Genomic DNA, 23880 nt, shown 5'->3' on the forward strand with positions numbered 1-23880 from the left:
CAATGTACTGTAAAAGCATAAATATTTTTTTTTTTTTTAAAAAAAGAATGCTGTCACAAAAAGTGGCCATTAGACCTGCAGCTATACTTTTGCGAGCTTTCAAGGTAGCAGAAAGGGGGCAGTCCTGAATTATTATTGTGTTGTTATTCCAGCAGGTTCCATAAAGACAACAGAGAATGTGCCTGTTTAAGGGAAGTGAATTGCAAATGGCAGAGGCCACAAAGTGAGACAAACTTTCAGGTGTTCTGATCCCAGGCTGTACAGGGGAAAACACCAAAAATACATCAAAACCAACACTTTGAACAGGTAGCTAACTGGCAGCCTGCAGCTACACCTTTTCTCTGTAGTGCTGGGAAGAAGGGGTAAGGTGCAGTTGAAAAGGAAACAGAAACCAAGTTTTATATGATCTGGCTGGGACCCAAAGCACTGTCGATGGCATTCCACTCATGCCTGTGGGGCTTTTCAGCTCCCCCTTTCAGCAGCAGCCCCCGCTTCCCTGCAAGCCAAAGGACCATGCAAAGCAGCAGGCCGCAAAGAGGGAGGTGTTGATAAGGCAAAGAAATGCCATTTTTTCTGGATGTGCACAGAAGCTCTCCCTTTTCATGTTTGGGGCATGTGTTGATTCTGGCCTCAGTTTCCTATAATTGATTTCTGTGCAAAGCGTGTTCTCCTTCATAGAGAGTACGTGTTGCGGTGGGGTCTGAACAGGCCATCCCTTTGTTGCTGAGCGGGTTAGTATGGATGACCATCCGCAGCGATTGGGCGATTGAGTTACTGGGCAAATTTTGGTGTTGCCATTTAGGGGGACGGACCAAAGGTTATAAAATCAAGTCACACCGCACTGACTGGTCTCTTTTGCTGCATGCATCGGATCACCCGCCCACCCTCCCTAATCTAGGGCTATTGCGTTGACCTTGCTATGCCTGTCATGGGGCCGTTTGCTTTTGGGGCAGGGGCCTGGTAGGAATTTTGTCCATTTGGCTGATTGGCTGGTGCCATTTGGTTTTTGCCTAGCAAATCGTCACAACTTGTAAGGTTGCAGTTAGGCATTGGTTAAAAGATTGGTTGGTGGAGGGGTAAGCGCCTGCCCCTCCAATTCTGCTGCGGAAAGGGAATTCCGTTAAAGGAATCCAGGGGCTTGCCATTCTTTTGTCCGTACCCCTGAATGGGGCTTAGGGCTGTGCAAGCCCCCGGGAGCATGTGGGGGGGGGATGAGGGTCTGGTGCCCGGCTCCATGCGCTCCCCAATATTGTTTTCCCCTACTGGCTTTCGCTAGAATCTGGAAGTCAGTTCTGCCCCTGGGCGTGGGGACAGATAGTCATAACCAATGCCTAAGCAACCACTCACATTTATGTATTTTAATAAAGTTGTGGCCAAAATTATGCCAAAAACCTTAAACAAAAATTATGTGTGAGTTGTGAATTATTTAGGGGTGGCTTGGGGGACCTTGACACGCAACACCCAGAGTTATGTTCTATGAGGCAATATCCAGAAGAAGAAGAGGAGGAGGAGGAGGAGGAGGAGGAGGAGGAGGAGGAGGAGGAGGAGGAGGAGAAGAAGAAGAAGAAGAAGAAGAAGAAATTGTACAACATAAAAACATGCTCATGTTGTGAAATGCACTGAGATCTGCGGATGAAGGTTGGTATACAAAATTAATTCATATTACTAAATCAACTGCTGAGAAACTTACTCGCCCATCGCTTGTGAGTAGTATAGAATCGCTCTTTATATCCCGGTGAATGACTCCTTGATTGTGCAGATAGGACAGTGCTCTTAGGACAGACAGACAGACAGTAGCAATCTGTTCTTCGTTCATTCTGGAATTTTTAAAAGAAAGCAACACATGGAAACAAATCCTGCTGTAGTGTTTTCATCTGCTTCAACTCCCATCATCCCTGACCACTGGCCACTGGAATGATGGGAGTTGTAGTCCAACAATATCTGGGGACCCATGGTTGAGAAAGGCTGTTCCATTTGGTGGGAACAGGCAGGGAACAGGGGCACTAGGGAAGCAAGTCTAGAGTAAGAGACTAGGGTGATGTCTGCTGCTTCCAGGAACTCTTCTTGTTATGAGACTTTTGTTGGGGAGCAGAGAGTTTGTTTGGATCCTGGGTGAGAACTGGGAGACTGAGAAGGAAGGAAAATGAATTGACATTGATTTATATGCATTAGTCACTTTGTATTAATGGAACACTTTAACATGTAACGGTGCAATTTTCTAATATTTAAATTGTCTGGGTTTTTTAAAGCTTTTTGTACAGTGCTTAGAGATGTTTTCAACATATTAAGTGGTATAGAAATTAAATAATAATCCATCAATCTAATTTTTATTTTTATTAAATTATTTTGACACACCATCAATGGGCGGTAGCTCATTTGATAGACTCTTAATCTCAGAGTTGTGGGTTAGAGTCCCACATTGCGTAAAAGAGTCTTGTACCGCAGGGAGTTGCACTAGACCTCGTGGTCCCTTCCAATTCTATGATTCCGTGATTTTAAGAACAGCTTCATTATACAGATAAGTTTGAGTTCACACAAAAAAATATAATGAGTTGAAAGTTGTGCATAAGGTTCACTGCCCACCCCTTTTCCTCACAGCAACCCTGTGATGTAGGTCAGGCTGAGAGGAAGTGACTGGTCAGTGAGATTCGTTGCTGGAAGTGAAGGAATGGGTTTCCCAAATCTAAAATCTGACTGTGCAGTCAGTCTGAAACAGGCCCCAAAATCCCATTTTTCCTTCTCCATTAGCTAAAATGCATTAACTTGAGCACTTGAGCCAAGAACCCAGCTGTATAAACAAAGCTCTCTCCTTTATCAGTCCATGACGACTAATGAATGGCCTTGTCCATTCCAAAGTGGAGTAGGGATGACACATTTGGGTCTTATCTTACTTCCTGACCACAGTGATGCATAGACCTTGTCCGGGAACGGTGCCAGCAGTGTTCTTAGAGTTGATGACCTCCTGCCCCAAGATAAGAGTATAGGAACAGGAACAACCTTTTATGGTCAGGAATACCGGAACAGGAATAAGTGTTTATCGTCATGGATGTCAACTTACGTGTATAAGCTGACGTGGTTGGATTCCTGGGGAAGGGGGGAGAGGGTGCCTGGAGGATATATATACACTGCATGAAATTTCTCATTTCTTTGGACTTGCTGTGAACTGACCATGCAAGTGCCTTCTGCTATCCTGAGAGCAGAATAAACTCTCTCTCTGAACCAAACCTCGATGTCATTTGACTTCCTTTCTCCCTCCCGGGAACAACGCAGACCCCACCAGTCTGTATAGTCTAATAAGGCTTCAGAAGTGGGATCTGAACCCTGGTCTCCCAGGTCTTGGTCTTAAACTCTTACCATCCCACTGGCAAACACTTGTGAGCACTCAAGACAAGGATGGAGCCAACACTGCCATCATGAAGACAGGGAGTGCAGGCAGATGAAGACTGCCAACATCTGTTGCCTAATGAATGGTCAGTAGCTAATCACAACCCTGGTTGTGGTCAAGCCATTAGGCGCAATGAACATTTTGCCCACTGTGGCCTCATGTTATTTATCTAAATACTGCAAAGCCTTCAACGAAACCTTAGAGAGACGGCCATAAAATGTTCAAATAACAAGAAAGGAATGCTTCTAATGAATCCCGGCCCTAATGACAGCACTTAAGAGTTTTCTGGAAGCATCTGCTTGCAATTAAATGCCTGTCAAAATATTTGGCACGGTGACTAACAGTTCAGAAAATAGCTCCTAATGAAAGCTATGAGGTGTTTTTTTTTTAGCATGTGGGCTGAAGCGGGTCTTTAAAATAGCCACAGCAGAAAAGTTACAGAGCAAATGAGATTTTCCCCTATTTGAGAATCAGCTAGTGTAAAAGAATTAAGCATACAGACTTCCAAGTTGCTCAGGCACCAGCACATCCATGTTGGAAATCAAACCCACCACACTTCCCTTGTGCAGCATCTTACTGATACATCTGATGGTACAACCAAACTATGTTTAGCAAATTCACAGGTTGCCATGGAAACGACAAGGCATTGAATAGGAATTAGCAGGATAGGATGTACCCAATGTCTATGGCTCCCTCCAACTATTCTTCCTCTGTTATTGTTGCTGCTGCTGCTGCTAATGATAGAATGGCATAATGTGTTGACTTAATGCTAATGCCAAATCCTTTCCTTCCTTTCCACCATTTTACAAATTTTACTCTCCTCTATATGCATGCTGATGCTCCATGTACAGGGGTTCAGTTCATTGATGTAAAGGTAAAGGACCCCTGGATGGTTAAGTCTAGTCAAAGGCGACTAAGGGGTGCAGCGCTCATCTTGCTTTTCAGGCCAAGGGAGCTGGTGTTTTTTCACAGACAGCTTACCAGGTCATGTGGCCAGCATGACTAAACTGGTGCAATGAGACACCGTGACGGAAGCCAGAGAGCACGGAAATGCTGTTTACCTTCCCGCCACAGTGGTACCTATTTATCTACTTGCACTGGTGTGCTTTTGAACTGCTAGGTTGGCAGGAGCTGGGAAAGAGCAATGGGAGCTCACCCCATCGTGGGGATTCAAAGCACTAACCTTCCAATCGAAAAGCCCAAGAGGCTCCACCCACGCCACTTTGATGTCGTGAGATCAAGCCAGTTTCAGCGAATGGGGAAATCCCTTGCAGGCAGCCAAACCACGGTGCAAACTATCAGATGCCTGGAAGGGTTGGCTTGTCTTAAAACGTACCCATTTCATGCAGCTTACCTGGTGTGAGTCACTATGTCGGTCAAAGCACCACCTTCCAAAAACTCCATAACAACCCACAGCTCATCTCCCACAAGGTAGCTGTTGTACATGTCGACCACGTTCTCATGATGATAGTCTCTCATTATTACAACCTGAAAGAACAGAAGAGCAGAACCTCTGAATGGTGTGCTAATGGGGTTTTGCGCATCTGTTGTTTTTTAACTCACATAGGCCAAATTGTAAATATATTTTTATAAAGCAGCCGCAACACACACACACACACACATCTTTAAAAAAAAGAGTTTTAATGCGAATTATCAGCAAAATAACATTGAACTAAAACATATTGACCTTGAACCAAAACAAAATCCTCATGTGGAACTGGTCTTTAGGTATATGTTTGGTTGAAGGACACAAATCCTGCCTTGTAACTCTGGACCTTCCCCCAGTGAATTAAAAAAGTGACTTGCAATGTGAAGCGATGGGTTTATGATTGTGTAAAGGGTTCCTGTGCCCACAGCAGAAGTAGAATTTGAGGTGGGTGCAAGTTGGAGTGAAGCTGCTAAAATGCCTCTTCCCAAAACTATTAAAGATGGAACACAGGAGTGCTGTTCTCCTTTGCTGGCAAATGGAGAGAGAGAAAGCTTGCCCTCCCATCACAACTTGGCTCTCTGAATCATGAATTGTACATTTAAGGAAGGTGGCATGAATGCTTTCTATAAAGAGCTTTGGGAAGACAGGGAATGGGAACGGGCTGGTCCCATCTGAGTGGCACTCTATGACCCCACTGCCAGCACTGCAGCAGATGGTCTGATGCTAGCATCTACCCTCAGAGAAGAATGGTAGCATGGGGGCAGAACATGTACTTTGCATACAAAACATCCCAGGTTGCATTCCTGGCATCTACTGTAAGGGCAGGGACAGACTGTGAGAAGTGAGGTTACAGGGAACCAGGCAGTGCTCACCCTGTAGAACGCCCTCCCATCAGATTTCAAGGCAATAAGCAACTATCTTACTTTTAAAAGACATCTGAAGGCAGCCCTGTTTAGGGAAGTTTTTAATGTTTAATGCTGTATTGTGTTTTAATATTCAGTTGGGAGCCCCCCAGAGTTGCTGGGGAAATTATTATTATACTCCGTTTCTGAAAACCTCATAGAGCCACTCCAGTTAGCGTGGACAATATTGAGATAGATGATAGATAGATAGATAGATGATAGATAGATATAGATATAGATATAGATAGATAGATAATAGATAGAGATAGATGATAGATAGATAGATGATAGATAGATAGATAGATAGATAGATAGATAGATAGATAGAGGAACTGTTGGTTGTGTAAGCCGGTGTCCTCAGGACTCTGGAGAACATCTGGATCTTTTTGGACCTCCTTGCTTTAGCTTCCTGAACACAACTTTTCCTTCTTCGCCTTTGGCAACTTAGAGTGAGATTAGTAGCTTCTGGGGGCAGTTGCCAAAAAGGGCTGTGGAAGGCTCTGTTTTGTTTGGAGCTAAGCAGATAGTGAGTGGGGGGAGAGTAAATGTTTTTGTTACATAAAGATGGGAGAAGGGTGACTAAATCAAAGCAATGGCTTCTGTGTATGAGAGAGAAGTCTGGCTAAGCCCTGACATCCAATAGCTCACAGAGGTGTCTTTCAAGACATGGGGATACAGAATATGCCTTTTAATGATACTTTGTCCAATTCAGTGCCATCCTTAAGACCAAATAGAACTGATGGGCACAATCTGGAGGCATGTTTACCTCTAATTTTATTTTATTTTTATTATGTTTCTAGCCCACCTTTCTTCCAGGGAGCTCAAGGTGACATGCCCAGATCTCCCTGTTTTCCATAGCTTCCTTAAAGGTAAAGTAAAGGTACCCGTGACCAGTGGCGTAGCGTGGGTTGTCAGCACCCGGGGCAAGGCAAGTAATTTGCGCCCCCTAACCCGTGGATTTGCGCCCCCTAACCCATGGATTTGTACCCCCTAACCCTAACCCCCAGATGTTGCGCCCGGTGTGGCCGACCCCCCTGCACCCCCCACGCTACGCCACTGCCTGTGACCGTTAGGTCCAGTTGCGGACGACTCTGGGGTTGTGGGGCTCATCTCGCTCTATAGGCCGAGAAAGCTGGCGTTTGTCTGCAGACAGCTTCCGGGTCATGTGGCCAGCATGACTAAGCCACTTCTGGTGAACCAGAGCAGTGCATGGAAATGCCGTTTACCTTCCTGCCGGAACAGTACCTATTTATCTATTTGCACTTTGACGTGCTTTTGAACTGCTACGTTGGCAGGAGCTGGGACTGAGCAACGGGAGCTCACCCCGTCGCGGGGATTCGAACTGCCAACCTTCTGATCGGCAAGTCCTAGGCTCTGTGATTTAACCACAGCGCCACCCACATCCCACACATGGCTTCCTTAAAGGTAAAGGGACCCCTAACCATTAGGTCCAGTCGTGACCGACTCTGGGGTTGTGGCGCTCATCTCGCTTTATTGGCCGAGAGAGCCGGCATACAGCTTCCGGGTCATGTGGCCAGCATGACTAAGCCTCTTCTGGAAAACCAGAGCAGTGCATGGAAACGCCATTTACCTTCCCGCTGGAATGGTACCTATTTATCTACTTGCACTTTGTGCTTTCGAACTGCTAGGTTGGCAGGAGCAGGGACCGAGCAATGGGAGCTCACCCCGTTGCGGGGATTCGAACCGCTGACCTTCTGATCGGCAAGTCCTAGGCTCTGTGGTTTAACCCACAGCGCCACCCGTGTCCCAGCATGGCTTCCTTACTTACCTCTACCTTAAAACCAATGGGCACAATCTAACAGCGTGCTCAAGCCCAGCTGAAATGAGTAGGGTGGAAGCACCTTCCCACACTTCCAAAATGGCGTACCTCGTTGAAGAGCAGTTCCCTCCTTTGCTGCTTCCTGAGATCCATCTTCTTCACTGCAACCTGCTTCCCCGTGTGCTTCTCTGTGGCAATGCAAACGATACCAGTGGAGCCTTCCCCAATTTTGATGAAGTTGTCCAAGTACTCCCGAGGGTCACCAGGGCTCACCACCAGCTGCAAGGCCGCTCGGAACTGCTCGTGAGAGACCCGGGAGGGCTGTTGGTCTGAGGAAGAGCCCCAGCTTGGTGGAGGATAAGCACTTGAAGTGATGCTCGGGGAGCTTGGGTAAGAAGCTGTGGAAATGTAATGTGAGCTTGGCTGGAGAGAAGGCTGGTGGTGATAGTGGGAGAATTTGTGATAGACTGCTGGGTACTGGTAGCCACTGCCTGAATACGTGACTTTGCTTTGACTTTGAGGTAGCTTGGTTGGGCCTCGAGGGTAAGTGTCTGACCCAGACAGCGGTGGGCTTACAACCATCTGGGCTCGATCATAATCCAGCTGTGAAAAGAAGCAAGTCAACAGGTAAGCGTGGTTTCACGTACATCGAAAGACCTACATTGGCTCCCAGTACGTTTCCAAGTGTTGCTGCTGACCTTAAAAGCCATAAAAGGCCTTGGCCCAGTATACCTGAAGGAGCATCTCCACCCCCACTGAGGTCCAGCTCCAAGGGCCTTCTGTTGGTTCCCTAACTGTGAGAAGTGAGGTTACAGGGAACTAAACAGAGGGCCTTCTCGGTGGTGGCACCCGCCCTGTGGAATGCCCTCCCACCAGAGGTCAGGGAAATAAACAGCGATCTGACTTTTGGAAGACTTCTGAAGGCAGCCTTGTTTAAGGAAGTTTTTAATGTTTGATATTTTATCGTGTTTTTAATATTCTGTTGGGAGCCACCCAGAGTGGCTGGGGAAACCCAGCCAGATGGGCAGGGTATAAATTATTATTATTATTATTATTATTATTATTATTATTATTATTACGGTCCATATACCCACAAAACACTTTCAAAACAAGATACAGTTAAAACAACTAAACAACAGGTAAAAGAGACTGAGGTAGTCATTTTGTTATGTCTAGAGCATGACGGTCTTTGTTTCTTGAGACCTCTGAAATAAACTTTGCCATGGTCAGTGTATATTATTATTATTATTATTATTATTATTATTATTATTATTAGTGTTTTCCAAATAATGAGAGGATGTGATTGCTCTTGTGGCATCTCTTGTTGGGCCATCTGAGCATGGCCAGCTCCCTACTCAATATATCTCTGAGGAACCAAATGCTGGCCCCTACTAAGTGGGTAGCTTGGTTAGAACCAATTGGTACTTGGCGGTACCAATAATGTCAAGGTAGCAGGGTCGATCCCCATATAGGGCAGCTGCATATTCCTGCATTGCAGGGAAGGTTCCCTTCCAACTCTATAATCTATTTGCTACTTGTTTCAACCGATACAGAGTAATCTCTTTCAATGAAACACATTATTTATAGTAAATGCCACAGCTCAGTGGTTAGGGAAAGAAGCAACTGATGGCTGCAGCTGGAAGCACCTGGTTGAACTCTGGTGCAGGTAGATTGCAGGCAACTGTCATTCATGGGGGGGGGGCGGTCACAGGTTCGTGGACAGCAAATGCTTTGGATGCCTAAGAAACCCTGGCATCTCCAGTTAGAAGAAGAAGAAGAAGAAGAAGAACAGTTTGGATTTGATATCCCGCCTTTCACTCCCTTTAAGGAGTCTCAAAGCGGCTAACATTTCTCCTTTCCCTTCCTCCCCCACAACAAACACTCTGTGAGGTGAATGGGGTTGAGAGACTTCAGAGAAGTGTGACTGGCCCAAGGTCACTCAGCAGCTGCATGTGGAGGAGCGGAGACGCAAACCCGGTTCCCCAGATTACGAGACTACCGCTCTTAACCACTACCCCACACTGGCTCAGTTAAAAGGATCTTTGACAGCAAGGGTGGGAAGTAATATAAAAGGATGTCACATAGAGGAGGGAGAAAGGTTGTTTTCTGCTGCTCCAGAGAAGCGGACACGGTGCAATGGTTCCAAACTACAAGAAAGAAGATTCCACCTAAACATTAGGAAGAACTTCCTGACAGTAAGAGCTGTTCGACAGTGGAATTTGCTGCCAAGGAGTGTGGTGGAGTCTCCTTCTTTGGAGGTCTTTAAGCAGAGGCTTGACATCCATATGTCAGGAGTGTTCTGATGGTGTTTCCTGCTTGGCAGGGGGTTGGACTCGATGGCCCTTGTGGTCTCTTCCAACTCTATGATTCTATGATTCTATGATTCTATGATTCTAATTCTGCCTGTACCCTTAGGGACCATCAGGCGGTCGGCACAGGTGACACTTGGTTAGATGGGCCAGTAATCTGATTTAGAACATGGCGTCTTCAAATATTACTGATTTCCTGCTTTACCAAGATGACTCTAGTAGAGATAACTGCAGCCAATTCTGCAGGAGCCAGATGGAGGAGAGGAACCTGTGGCTGAACTCCAACTTCCATCAACCCTGACCACTGGCTACGTTGGCTGCAGCTGATATGGAGGTCCATTAGCTTCTCATCCTTGGTTTTCAGACATAGCCTTCAGACCATGGGCACAATCCCCAAAAATCTGCATTGAACTATCGCAGGTCCCATTCATCTCATGTTCAGGAGAACTTCCCACTAGATTTCACCCTACATTTGTGTCCTTCTACCATGGAGCTACTAAACACACATTGTGGGTTGCATAGCTGCTTCCGCAGCACATGTGCTCTTGTATACTGGAATTGCAAATCTGTGCACAGTTAAGGAAGGTCTCATCGACTTGAACGGGATTTTAGGAGTCCAATTACGTACTTTATTCACAGCTCAGGTCTTTACAGTTATTAAAGCCTATAGCAGATATGCGAGTCTCAGCACCCTTCTTAACTGGTAAGATTTCCTCATCAGTGGAATGTGACCATATTATCGCTCTCCAAAATTACAGTGACTATTGTCCTCTCTGAAGCCGCCTGGGTTTTTCTTGCATTTTTATTCAGCCCAAATCTGGGGTGCTGACTTACCCCCCCCCAAACACACACATTGGGGGGCGGGTGGAATCATGTGATATCGGGGGGGCGCAGAGGACAAAAATCACCTTCCATGCCTCCCACCCCCACCTGGTGGGTCAGAGCTTGCCCAGCAGGCCAGTGTTCACCTGGCAGCAGCGGGGGATGTTGGTCAGCCCCCGCCTATAAATATTGAGGGCCTGAAGCCCCTTCTGCCCTCTATAGTTGGTGCCCTGGTTGAAATCATCTACCGGTAGAATCTGACCCTACAGACAGCTACATACCAAATCTTTTTAAAATCCAGTTACCTTTTGGCCAACTCTTTCCAGGCAGAGGTCCATGCCTTAATGCTACACATCTGAGCATTTCTGGGGTGGTCCCCCCAAAAAAAAGCTTTCCCCACAACCCCCCCCCCTTTAAAGCTGAATCAGAGCAAATGTCGATTCAGATCTCCCACAGGTTGATGCTTGCTTCGATTGTGAAGTTTTCACAGTGGAGCAGCCTGTGGGTCCCCAGATGTTGTTGAACTACAACTCCCATCATCCCTAGCTAGCAAGGCCAGAGCTCAGGGATGATGGGAGTTATAGTCCAACAACATCTGGGGACCCACAGGTTGAGAACCGCTCCTCTAGAGCCACAAGAAAAAGGTGTTTGGACACAGAGCAGACTATGCCTGGAAAGAGTGGAGAAAAGCTTAGTGTGGATAAGACCTTTCCCTTTCATACTGTTAATGTAATAGGAAGAAGTTCCTTTCATCTGGCCAGCCACTACTGGGGTAAGTCTGATCTGCTCTGATTCTAGCTGTCAGTGGTTTGAGCAGAACAGCTGCTGCTGCTGCCCAGTCAGTCTGACAGCAGGATGGAACACAACACAGTGCAAAGAGCATGTGCCACGTAAATCTCTGATACATTCTCTCCTGCACCCCCTGTAATGAGAGTAAATAGCCATTTCTTGATGGGGTTAGAGGGGATATTATTGCACAACATTGATTGGCATTCTGAAGCCTGTGAAGCAACACTGTTTCCTATCAAATGAAAGTCCACCGTGACAGATTGATGCAGCAACATCTGTTTGTACAACGCACAGCCAATTTCCCTGACCATTCCCCTTGTTTGACTAGACAGGGGATGTTTCATACTGTCCACAACAGTTCAGAAATAGCTTAGTTTACAACCCAGTCTTCAGAACAGAACACGGCCCCCCTGGAAATTTGCTTCCCTAATTGCAGAATCATAAGCTTTGGGCTAAGAGGGATTGTATCCTTCTCAAAACTTTTCCTCATCGAAAACTGAACAGTGACAATTGCTGGCATTTTCATATGCCTAAGGATGCCAATTTATCAGAGGCCACACATTAAGTCAGGGATGGTGGAATCTGAGGCCTTCTAGATGTTGTTGGACTCCAAATCCCATCAGCCTAAGTAAGCATGGCCAATGGTCAGGGATGATGTGAGTTGTAGTCCAAGAGGGCGGCAGGTTCCCTGCTCCTGCGTTAAGCTCAAAAAGAATGAAATTGCAATGAGTTGCTTTAGAAGGCTCCTGAAAATGAAAGTTGATTTCCATTCTACCACATACTAGATTATCAACTAAAGGTTTAATTGTAGATGTAAAATAATTTGTGATCTGATTAACCTTTGGGACTAGAAAGAACCAGACAAAAGCTAGCTACTGGATAGCTCAGCCAGTAGAGCATGGGGCTCTTAATCTCAGGGTTGTGAGTTGTGAGAAGACTCCTGCATTGCATCTATGATTCTAAACTCAAAAGCACGAGGCTACTGAAGGTAGCTGAGTACAGGCCATTTGATAAGAATCAGGCTTAAAATAGCCTTTTAAGATGGCAGATATCTGGTAGGAGAGGATGGGAGTAGGGTCAAGCAACACTTAGAGAGGCCCGGGTTAGCTACCACTGCCTTATGGGTAAACTGCTGTAATGCCAGTGGTTCTGTATGGAGCAAAAATATCCTTGGTTTAAGACCTGTTTGGGTGGTCTTAGCACCTCTGAGCATTTTAGTTTCTTACTCCACAAAAGGATGTTGTACAGTGGGGGGAAATGCGGACAACAGCAGGTGATATGATCGGGAGGCTGGAACATCTTTCCTACAAGGGAAGGTGAAAGTTTTCAAGGAAGTGTGTGTGTGTGTGTGTGTGTGTGTGTGTGTGTTTGAAGACTAGTGTTCACAAATAAAACCGAATGGCAGTAGATTCCATTTTGATGAGCGCAAGGACATATTCACCAAGCACATAATTCAATTATGGAATTGGCTGTCATGTGGTGATGACTACTGGTTTAGATGGCTTTAAAGAGGGGTGAAGACAGGAGTGCCTGGCGTGCTCTGGTCCATGGGGTCATGAAGAGTCGGACACGACTAAACGACTAAACAACAACAACACTATGAACAAATACTCAGATGATAGACCTATCAATGGGGCTTTATGAGGTAATCTGTGCTGGATACCAGTTTCTGTTGAGAGGGGAACAGCTGGAGAGAGGTCTATTGACTTCATCTTCTTCTTGTGGGCTTTCTGGTCGATGTAAGAAACAGGACACTTGGCTACATGGACCTTCAGTCTGATCCAACATGGCTGTTCTTATGTTCTTCACAGTATGAGCTATAGGTGCCTGTAGCTACCAAAGGTCCACTGAAATCAGTGCCAATGTTTCAATATGTCCTTTCTAAACCTGAATCTATCACAATAGCACAATGAGGAAAGGCTACAGCTCAGTGATAGAACATCTGATTTGCATGCAGAAGGTCCTAAGGCATCTCCAGGAAGGGCTGCTGTCAGTTGGCAAAGACATTATTGAGTAGATGGACCCTTGGTCTGAACATGTGGACCATACAGCAGCTTTGTATGTTCTTAATATGATGGACCTAGAACTTCCTTGTTCTCAGAAGGCATTTTAACTCAAGTATTTTATTTATGCTTGATTTAAAAGCTGTTGATCTTAAGTCTATTTTTAAGGTAAATACTTTTCTCTAGGCATATGAAGCTGCCTCCCAGTGGGTGAAATTTGAGTCTATCTTACTTGGTAGTGCCCAACTAGCATTGGGTTCTCCAAGGTCTAAGGCTTTGATAGTACCAGCTACCATAAGCCCTTGAACTGGTGATGTCAGTTAATGAACTAATGTGGGCTTGAACAAAGGATCCTTCTTTCAGCATTTTTTTTTAAAGCCACTTTTCATGTCGTTTTACAATGCTTAACTTTACTTAAATATTATTCTAATTAATGGATGGATGGATGGATCAATTGGGTGAAAGCCAAAAAGCTGAACATTAACAATCTTTAACTGGTGCAGAGTAGCACTAGCAAAGACTCAAAACCAAAAGATATAGCATCTCCACATTACCTGTAGGAACAGATAATTCACAGGTTTAATGGTCCAGGCATTCCATGTGTTTGGATGAAGATATATTGGAAAAATAGTTCCCCAGCTGTCTTTATAATGTTACAAAGTTGTGTATCTGGCAAAATGAAAAAGTAGTCCAGGCCAGCATGCCCAATGGCAAGGGATTATGGGGATTGTAGTCAACAATATCTGGAGAGCAAACTTGGGTCCCCAACTCTTGTTGGACTACAGTTCCCATCATCCATGGTCACTGGTCCTGCTAGCTAGGGATGATAGGAGTTGTAGTCCAACAACAGCTGGGGACCCAAGTTTGAGAAGCACTGTGCTAACCCCTGGGGTGCGGTTGTATATTTATGTGTGTAATCTCCAGTCAGTAGCATACATGCAAATTGAGTGAACTATGCGTATATAGCACAGAATATCACACAATGAGATTTCATCCCTGAGGGAATTTATAAGATGGGCACATCAAATAGGAGCTCAGCCTCTTTAAAAGGAGCCTTCTCAAAGAAAAATACAGCAGTTAGCCATTTCCTGAATTATTTCCTAAAATGACCAACTCTTTTTTAAAAAAATCCTATCGTTTAAATCAAAAAGTCAAAAAGAAATTAAATCAGTGGCAGTCTTTGCAAGATGACAATGATGTTTTACATTGACGCTTAATCAGATTTGCTTGTGAGAGTTTAGAATTCAGACTACTGCATTCTTTGTTGCTGTTGTTTTTTTAAATGTCCCACCTAGCTTTTTATCCATTTATTCTTGACATTCTCAAATATTCTTCTGAGCCAGTCTGAGGAAAATGTACCTATGAGGGTGCAAGATTAACAACAACAGAAAATGTAAACCATTTCTGAAAAGGAATAATTTTCAGCTTTGTTCAAAGCAAAAGAGCTTGGGATAATGTGTGTAACATCTCCGACGTGGGTGGGGGGTTTCGACACAGACTCATGATGTAGCACAATTACAAATAATTATAGCTGTGAATTTATTTAATCAATCAATTTCAGTGGTGGCGCACAGGGAGGACAAAGCATAGAGCTCTTAAACAGCTCTCCGTTGCTAGTTTTACTGCTGGCTGGCAGCCAGGAGTTCCCTGATCCATGTTAGTTAAATGCACATTAATCTGAATTTGGCAGTGTAATCAAGGATCCAACTGAACTGTGAAATTGAATTCTGCAGTGGAACATCATTTGACCATTTTATGCTAAGACTGCAGGGTGGGGCGGAGGCGAGAAAGGGAGTTCGCCGCAGCATCAATTTGTCACTGTAGGCGGCTGCATGGCGCCGGAGTGTTTGTGAGTAGGGTGTACTCAATGGAGGAAGATAGATTTAATGCAGAGATTAGCGTCTGGCAAACTCTCGTGTCCAGCGGACTCGCTCGTCTTTTAATCTCACAGCAAGCTTTGATGGAAAGAAGGCTTCCTGCAAGCTCAGAAGGCGTATCTGAAGTGTAGAGCTGTCGGGCTTCTCTTTCTCAAAGAAGAGCACTTCCAAAGGCTCCAGAAACTGCTGACTATTCACCAAGTGCAGAACCGCCAATTGCGTTTTAGAGCTGCAAATTTCAGAGATATAAATGAGCTGGGTGCCGGCAACAGACACGTGCAATTATTTCACCCATGAATTAATGGCAAGCTGCTTTAATGAGCTCACTGTATCTCGCAAAATGACAAAATGACTCTTCCTCTAGTGCAAGACCTCTCAGTTTCAGTTTTATTTGTACAAGTGGAGCGGTGGCTTGCATTCATAAGGAGAGCCTCTCTGGAAGAGGTCGAGCCTATTCCATATTCTGTTGCCAACGCTGATGTGCATCTCAAAAATCCCTAGGTATGGAGGAAAATAATGGCATTTGTCCGTCACTTTGGTTGAAGGGACCAATTGCTCTTTTGGGTGGTAGACCTTCTAAAGATCTTTGGTTCATTAGAAGGCCTGTTCTCTGTTTTTTTCTGAGTGTCTGAGGCTATACCTTTTCAAACTTTTCTCAGATCATGACAACTGAAAGTTTGAAAGCCAAAAATGAAGGAAACCTGGCTGCAACCAAGCATGCCTTGAAGACGCCCATCTCTGGACTACTACAAAACCAGGTGTAAAGTTGAAATCCTACCAAGGTAGCATTAGTTCCTGTAACTGCACTGTGAGAATCTGGGCTGGGCACAACTTTGTAATTCGAAAGCTGTTATATTTATATATATTTGTTTACAACCATATCCCACTGTCTTTCCATGATGGAATTCAAGCCAGAAGGCTTCCCATCTGGTCTCCCATCCAGGGAGTGACCGGACACAGATCTGCTTAGCTTCTACAAGGTTCTCTTTCATGTGACTTTAGACCACATCTTGAGAGGCTTTGCTGTGTTTGCTTTTTACTTATGTGAAGAGCTATAGCAGTTGCCTTCTCTCTTTCTTTCAGAGCGTTGAAATTAAGTGTGTCTATCTGCCAGTCCTCTCCCACCTTTTAAATTAATGGTTACAGGTTCTCTCCATGAGAAAGCTCTTGACAAATATCCAGCAAATTATTGAGAAGAGGTAATTATTCTGCCCCCTCTCCTCCTTGTCTTTTGATAATGATGTGGACAGCTCACATGTTAGATAGAGTCTAATTACCTTTCCATGTTAGTGATTTGAAATCTACTTTAATGAATTGAATCAGCATTAGTATTTTTTTTAAAGGCATGGCCGACTACAAGAGACAGGTTTAAGGAAAAAAGAAAAACAAAACAAGCTTTTGTAAAATGCACTCATGCTTATATTTTACACACACTTATGACTCAAGATGCTCCATTATTATTATTATTGCTTTCTGTGACATGCGTAACAAAAGATAAACTTGACACACCTTAATTCTAATCAGGTCTAAGCATAGAGATCCACAGCATTGCAAAATCCAGAGAGTGGCATGCACTATACGTATTGTTTCATTGCATACTTCTTTTTGACATTTATATTTTAATTAATCTCCCAAAGGAAATTCTTTGAATGACTGAAGAAAATGGAAAGAGGTGGGAGGAAAGGAATCTGATTGTTCAGGTCCAGGTCAGCAGAGCAGATTAAGTTCTGACAAGAAATCCATCAAAAGCACAGCACTGAAACGGAACATGCTGCTGCTGCTGCAGCGGCAGCTGTGCTGCCTATTCTCTGTGCAAGGAAAGCAAGGATGTTCTCCCTTTGGCACAAAGGGCCTTTCAGTTGCTAGGAGGTGGATATCCCTCCTGCTTAAAAAACTCATTTCACTTTTTTCCTGGGGAGGGGAGCGAAAGGGAAATAGAAGGTACAGGATGAGAATGCAACATCAGCAGCAACAAGAAACAACCATTTTGTACACTTCAAAAGAGCAAGGTGTAAGAGATTGCTGGGGGTGGGTGGGGAGTGAGCCAGCTGATTTGAATGCAATCGAAAGCGCTGATCCAGAAATCCAGCCTCTGTGGGTACGTAGGCGGATAACTGCGTCTCTGCAGAATAGCAGAAGAAAACAGACAATGGACATCCCCACCCTGACATGTTCAATTAAATAAAATGAAGTGCAGCTCTCCCACCCCTCGTAGCTGATTCACTGAAATGAAGACTGACTCAGTGGGCATTGTGGACTGCAGTTCAGGCATGTGATTAAATGTGTCACATAGCCCGTAGCCTGCCCAACCGCTGGATTCACCATGGGGCCGAACTGAAATGCAGAACAGGTTCAGAATGACAACTTGGAATGAATGGGAGAATGTGCCGACAAGCACAAAGAACAATAAACTTGTGGGATTTCCTGTTGCAAGATGCAGTAGTGACGGCTATCGGCTCAGATGGCTTTGCAGGGAAATTAGACAAAGTCATAGATAAGCAGGATACCCAAATGGAAGTTGGAGCCTTAGAGGCAGTATATCTCTGAATGTGGGTTTGGGGTTTTTTGGGAGGGGAGGCACAGCAATTCTGTATCCAGGGCAGCTGTCTTCCAGCTCCATCTGGTACGCAGGCTGAGACCCTACCTGCCTGCAGACTGTCTCGCCAGAGTGGTGCATGCTCTGGTTATCTCCTGCTTGGATTACTGCAATGCGCTCTATGTGGGGCTACCTTTGAAGGTGACCCAGAAACTACAACCAATCCAGAATGTGGCAGCTAGACTGGTGAATGGGAGAGTTTTCTGGGACCATATAACACCGGTCCTGAAAGACATAAATTGGCTCCCAGTCCGTTTCCGAGCACAATTCAAAGTGTTGGTGCTGACCTTTAAAGCCCTAAATGGCCTCGGCTCAGTGTATCTGAAGGAGCGTCTCCATCCCCATCATTCAGCCCAGAAACTGAGGTCCAGAGCCAAGGGCCTTCTGGCGGTTCCCTCACTGTGAGAAGTGAAGTTACAAGGGAACCAGGCAAAGGGCCTTCTCGGTAGTGGCGCCCACCCTGTGGAATGCCCTCCCATCAGATGTCAAGGAAATAAACAACTATCTGACTTTTAGAAGACATCTGAAGGCAACCCTGTTTAGGGAAGTTTTTAATGTTTGATGTCTTATTGTGGTTTTAATATTCTGTTGGGAGCCACCCAGAGTGACTGGGGAAACCCATTCAGTTTGGTGGGGTATAAATAATAAATTATTATTATTCTATTATAGCATGGGAGGGGAGCTGTCTTCATGCCCAGATTTCTGGGCTTCCTGAAGATGTCTGGTTGGCTTCCATTGGGAACAGGATACTGGATTAGATGGGGATTGATGCATCAGGGTTCCTTTTATGCATTTATGGGTAGAGTCAGCTCATATTGTACAGTTCTAAAAGGCTCAGTTAAACTAGCTCTTACTCTGGAATAAGCCTACAAAGTTCACCAGGATTGTGCTGGAGGCAATGGCATATATTGCTGCAAAAGTCTTCTCCGTAGCAAAGACTTTAACTATTTGCTTGTATCAATTGAAGCTCAACCATATATGCAGCAATAGCAGTCAGGTATGGATTTGCTGTTTCATAAGGCTTGCTGACGCTGTGGGTAAAAGCCTCAGCGCCTAGGGCTTGCCAATCGAAAGGTCGGCGGTTCGAATCCCCGTGGCGGGGTGCGCTCCCGTTGCTCGGTCCCAGCGCCTGCCAACCTAGCAGTTCGAAAGCACCCTCGGGTGCAAGTAGATAAATAGGGACCGCTTACTAGCGGGAAGGTAAACGACGTTTCCGTGTGCAGCTCTGGCTCACCAGAGCAGCGATGTCACGCTGGCCACGTGACCCAGAAGTGTCTCCAGACAGCGCTGGCCCCTGGCCTCTTGAGTGAGATGGGCGCACAACCCCAGAGTCTGTCAAGACTGGCCCGTACGGGCAGGGGTACCTTTACCTTTACCTAAGGCTTGCTCGTGTCTGTGCATTTAGGCTAATATTGTTCCATGCACATGCTCAGGCACTTGGCAAGGAGAAATATTCAGTCTAGAAGTAGGAAATTGTTAACATTTTGGAAGGTCTTCAGGATGATATTGATGTCACTGAAAAATGTCAAGGGAGCTTTACAGAAGAAGGGGCAAAATTTAGATACCCCCATCCCCAGAGGCAATTTAAAAAACAAACCTTAACTAAAAATAATGATGGGGAGCTAAATAATCTCTGTCATTAATTGATTTTTAGACTTAAACCATCACCATTTCCCCTGAGGAAGACATCTGTTGTTGTTTTTTCCTTATGCAAAAACACTATTTGTTTTGGAAATCATAGACTGGTTGGAACAGACAGATGAAACAGGCACTGCAATCCTATATCTGCTGACCAGGAAGTAAGTTCCATTGCACTCAATGGGTCTCTATACATAGTCATGTATAGAATGGCACTGTGAATCAGAAGCATCATTTTGACACGGAACACTCAGATCTGAGATGTATTTTTGAGAAGATGTGCTCAAATCCTCATGGGAAAAGGCTTCAAACGACTGAGTGGGCCCGGTGGGTGTTGTGCCTGCATGATGTCACATCGTCTGGAGGAGCCAGTCACTGAACTGACAACATGTGATCCATGTGACATCATGCACACACAATAAGGAGGGCAGCCACTTTCCAACAAACATTGAGGAGGGCGAAGACACATTGGCCCTCTAGAGTTGGGGCACCTGGCTTCATGAGAGCCATGGCGTTGCTCACAGGAAAAGCTATCAAGCATCTACAGGAGGGATGGGGAACCTTTGACCCTTCAGATGTTGTTGGAACGCAACTCACATCAGCCACAGCCAGCAGGACCTATGGTCAGTGATGGTGCATATTGTAGTCCAACGACACCCTTGATCTATAGGCCATTCTAGACACTGCATTGAATGTGTGGGTGCCGCCCCAAACAGCAACCACCCACTGACTCCCTCCTCTTTAACATATTGGAGAACTTACCTATTGGAGATCTACATCACTGGATTTCGCATGTTTGCGGTGGAGTTACTAATGACATAAAGTTAGGACCCACAACAGGCAAATTCTATTTAAAGTAATGGGAAGTGGGGTTGGGCAGATAAACATTTGGTTATTATTATTATTATTATTATTATTATTATTATTATTATTATCATCATCATTATTTTGCAGCTGTGCATTTAAGTGTCATGTATAGGGATGCCACAGCAATTGGACCACCCTCATTTTTGCTATTTGTCCAACTGTCCTGAAATGCAACTTCTTTCCACTGTTGTCTGATTTACTATCTGCCAGGAAAACAAATGATGATTGGCTGCCTGGGCAACTTCTTCTGCATGATGGCGGTCAGTGGGGGTGGGGGTGGGCAGGGAGCAGTAGCTGGGTATGGAAACTCTTGTACCAGCTAGCCAAAAATGTATAGATCATTATGGGATGCATACTTAGATTCCCATCCAGATGCACCTCCAATTGGAAGAAATGAAGTGAACACCCATATTTGGATACACATGGGGTAGCTGCTGGGGAGGGACACCTAAAAGAACAGATATCTGAGGCTCTCTTCAATTAGATCTGATATTATGAAGCAGATAGGTGGAATTTTTTTTGGCAACAAATGGATTGGTTTTGAACAAATCTAGTAATATACGTTGGCCAAAAAACAAACAAACAAACAAACAAACAAACAAACAAACAAACAACCTATCACTGAACTACAGAGCTCGATTTAGTGCCAGTACCAATTTTTAGAAGTAGCACTGGAGTTCCAATCGAACCATAGAAAATGAGAAACCTTCATACATATTCAGAGGCCTATGTGCAAGAACCTTTCATCTCCCTGGGAAGAAACCAGGTCTTTTGTAGGACCCACAGGAATACTGGGGCTAAAATCAGATTGCAAAATAAGTGTTCAACTCCAAATACTGAAATGACCACAACGTCGAAAAGGTTGACCTGTAAAAGTTTACCTTTGGAATGCCTGCTGCGGTTTCTGATAATCGTGGGTAGGTATATGAGCTATACGAATGGCCTTGCTGATGGGACTTAAAAGCACTTGCTCCATAGGGCATGATTGGCTCTTGGAGACCAGAGCCTGACCTGGACCTCTGTCTCATGGCAGGTTGAGGGCTTGTCTGGTTTACATAGGACGACTTTGGCCTTTTGTCATAATCATCCTTGGCCCAGTCGCTGTCACTGTACTCTAGTCTCTCTCCTGAGCAATGACTGTGAATGGAAGTCCTAGAAGGAGTGAAATGAAAAGGTTCTTTATAATCCAGGGACGATCTGCTAGGAGCCCTCTGATATTCCAGCTTCAAACCACCATACTCATTCAGTTTGCTTTTCGTTTCCATGTGAGCATGATAATCTGGCAAGAACCTAGAGATATCAGACTTCAGGGGCTTAGCTTCTGAAAAATACATTTCGCTGGCTTTCACTTTCGCCATGTGCCCATTTTGCTTAGCAGCACAGCTGCCCCTGGAATATCTGTCCAACTCTTCCCCATGAATGCTCTTGTCTCTGTACTTTTCGGCAAGGAAGTCCGTAGCAGTCTCCGACTCACTCGAATACTGAGAATACGTGATGTAGCCATTTTCCTGCTGGTGAATTTCGATGTGATTGGCATGTCCCAGGCGAGGGGTGGGAGGGCTCTCCTTCCGCAGTGAGTTGGAACGTGTCACGGAGATATTGTCGAATTCTTCGAGCAATCCATTGATTGAAGTATCCTTGCAAGGTTTATTTCCTCTAACGATGGTCTGGGAACAGAAGATAGCTTTTGATTAAAGACCGTCTTAGATTTCATGTTACTGTGATAAAACTATTGAGCAGAGCAATTTCAACAATGCTGCGAGGAACAGGGTGATAGCCTGCCATGTCCCTCCATCAAATGTAACATTTTAGGACAAAAAAAATGTCATTTCCTCCTAAAGATGCATTATTGCATACTGTTGAAAACTCCATATACAAGTAGAGACTATTATAATAAATTGCTACTTGATGCCAGTCTGTACCAGTGCCAGGCAAAGCTAACAACTAGTTTGCCAGCATGCAACTGAATGAAAAGAAATCACTCCTCAGTTTAGATTTACTTATACAAGTGGATATGGAGCACAGGATGTCCGCTTATTATTGGGCACTTTATTCTTCCCTAAAAAGAACACTTAAGGTAACACTACCAAGGCATTGTGAGACAGAAGGAAGAAAAGGAACAAGATATACAAGGGATACTTTTCTTTTTGGCTCTAAACAGCTTTCATGGCATCTCAAACTGAGCTTTATTAATCTGCTCACTTCTCACAGGGCCAGAAGCCTGGAAATAGCTAGAGTGCCATACTGTCAGGGACTAGACTAAGGGCAAATGGTGGAGACCGTCCCCCTCCTCCTGCACTTCCCAGAGAAGAGGCAGTATAGATTTAGAACAGAGGTTTGCAGAAGGTCACAGTTCAGAGGCTGCAGAGGGGAGAAGCTGGGAAATAATGGGAGAGGAGGAAGAAGAAGTACCAAGTGAGAGACAGCTAACAGATTGTGTGTCTCTGGAAAGCACACCAGACCCTCCCTCTCCCAGCTCCTGGCGGGCTTTGAGTAGGAGAACAGAAATCTCAGAGGCAGAAAACACAGATTAACTGATGTAGGAATGATGTATAATAGGAGAGATGGAGGGTGCGGGACTTTATTCGAAGCAACGCCATTGTCTGAGAGAAGACATCCTACGTCTCCTTCTGTGAATATTGAATAAATTACCTTGGTAAGAACGTCTTGTTTTCCCATTTCTGGCAGCCAGCTGTGAGGGAGGGTGATCGGATTCCCGGAAGCCTGACACATACCCCACAAGCGTCCTGATTTTCCAGGGACAGTCCGAGAATTATGAAAGCCACCCTGGCTTCTGATTTGTCCCTGTTTCCTCCACCAGTGCTGCTGCTGCCAAGCTTGGGGAATAGGATGAGTCGCCACTTGTCTTGAGTGAAAGAGCATACCCATTACCTCTCCATGACTGCCGCAGCCAGCCTCCTCCCTTGGCCAGTTCATAGCAGCAGCTGGAGAGGGGTTGAGGAGGAGGAGAGGGTCTGCCGCCACCGGGGCCCATACCCATGTCCCTGAGGGGCAAGCAGAGGGCAGGGCTTGCACTGGTTTCTGTTTGCAATTACAAGCTGGTGTTGCTGTTTTGTAGCTTTTGATACTGAAACCATAGGGTCGAACGAGGTGCGGCAGATGTGCTCCCCTTTGACTTTGAAACCATTCAGTAATGTGACTGTGTTTCAATTGACAGCCCATTCATATTTAATTACCACATCATAAAACAGCAGGATTGGCAATGAAATGCTTTATAATTTAATGCAAGACTGAAGCACCCAAGGGAAACCCACTTCCCTTGTGTCGACATGTTGCTCAGATACAAGGGCCAATTTAATATTCTCCCTGTGTTTAAGCTTCAAGGCAGAGGAGATTCTTCTCTCTCTCTCTCTCTCTCTCTCTCTCTCTCTCTCTCTCGCTCTCGCTCTCGCTCTCGCTCTCGCTCTCTCTCCCCTCCCGCCTTGCTCTCCCTCCCTTATTTTGTCTGTGCTTGTGGATTCG

General features: G+C 45.1%; 2 protein-coding genes across 7 annotated transcripts in view; one reads left to right on the plus strand and one right to left on the minus strand.

Annotated features, from left to right (window-relative positions):
* PLCB4 (phospholipase C beta 4) overlaps positions 1-23880 on the plus strand; it is a 665275-nt gene that overhangs the window by 257986 nt on the left and 383409 nt on the right. The gene's annotated exons all lie outside the window — the stretch shown is intronic.
* Positions 1-23880, minus strand: part of PAK5 (p21 (RAC1) activated kinase 5) — a 264301-nt gene that overhangs the window by 158478 nt on the left and 81943 nt on the right. For all 6 annotated transcript variants that reach the window (XR_014561916.1, XM_083730256.1, XM_083730254.1 and 3 more), the window contains 4 exons: positions 21279-22064; positions 7605-8099; positions 4740-4873; positions 1691-1817 (listed from right to left, as the gene is read on the minus strand). Coding sequence is in view for 5 of the 6 variants with exons in the window: in XM_083730256.1 (XP_083586382.1) it covers positions 1691-1817; positions 4740-4873; positions 7605-8099; positions 21279-22064 (1542 nt within the window). In the remaining variant the exon portion in view is untranslated. The remainder of the gene's footprint in view (positions 1-1690; positions 1818-4739; positions 4874-7604; positions 8100-21278; positions 22065-23880) is intronic.

Source organism: Podarcis gaigeae (assembly GCF_964106915.1).
Source record: "Podarcis gaigeae genome assembly, chromosome: 3".
Lineage (NCBI taxonomy): Eukaryota > Metazoa > Chordata > Lepidosauria > Squamata > Lacertidae > Podarcis > Podarcis gaigeae.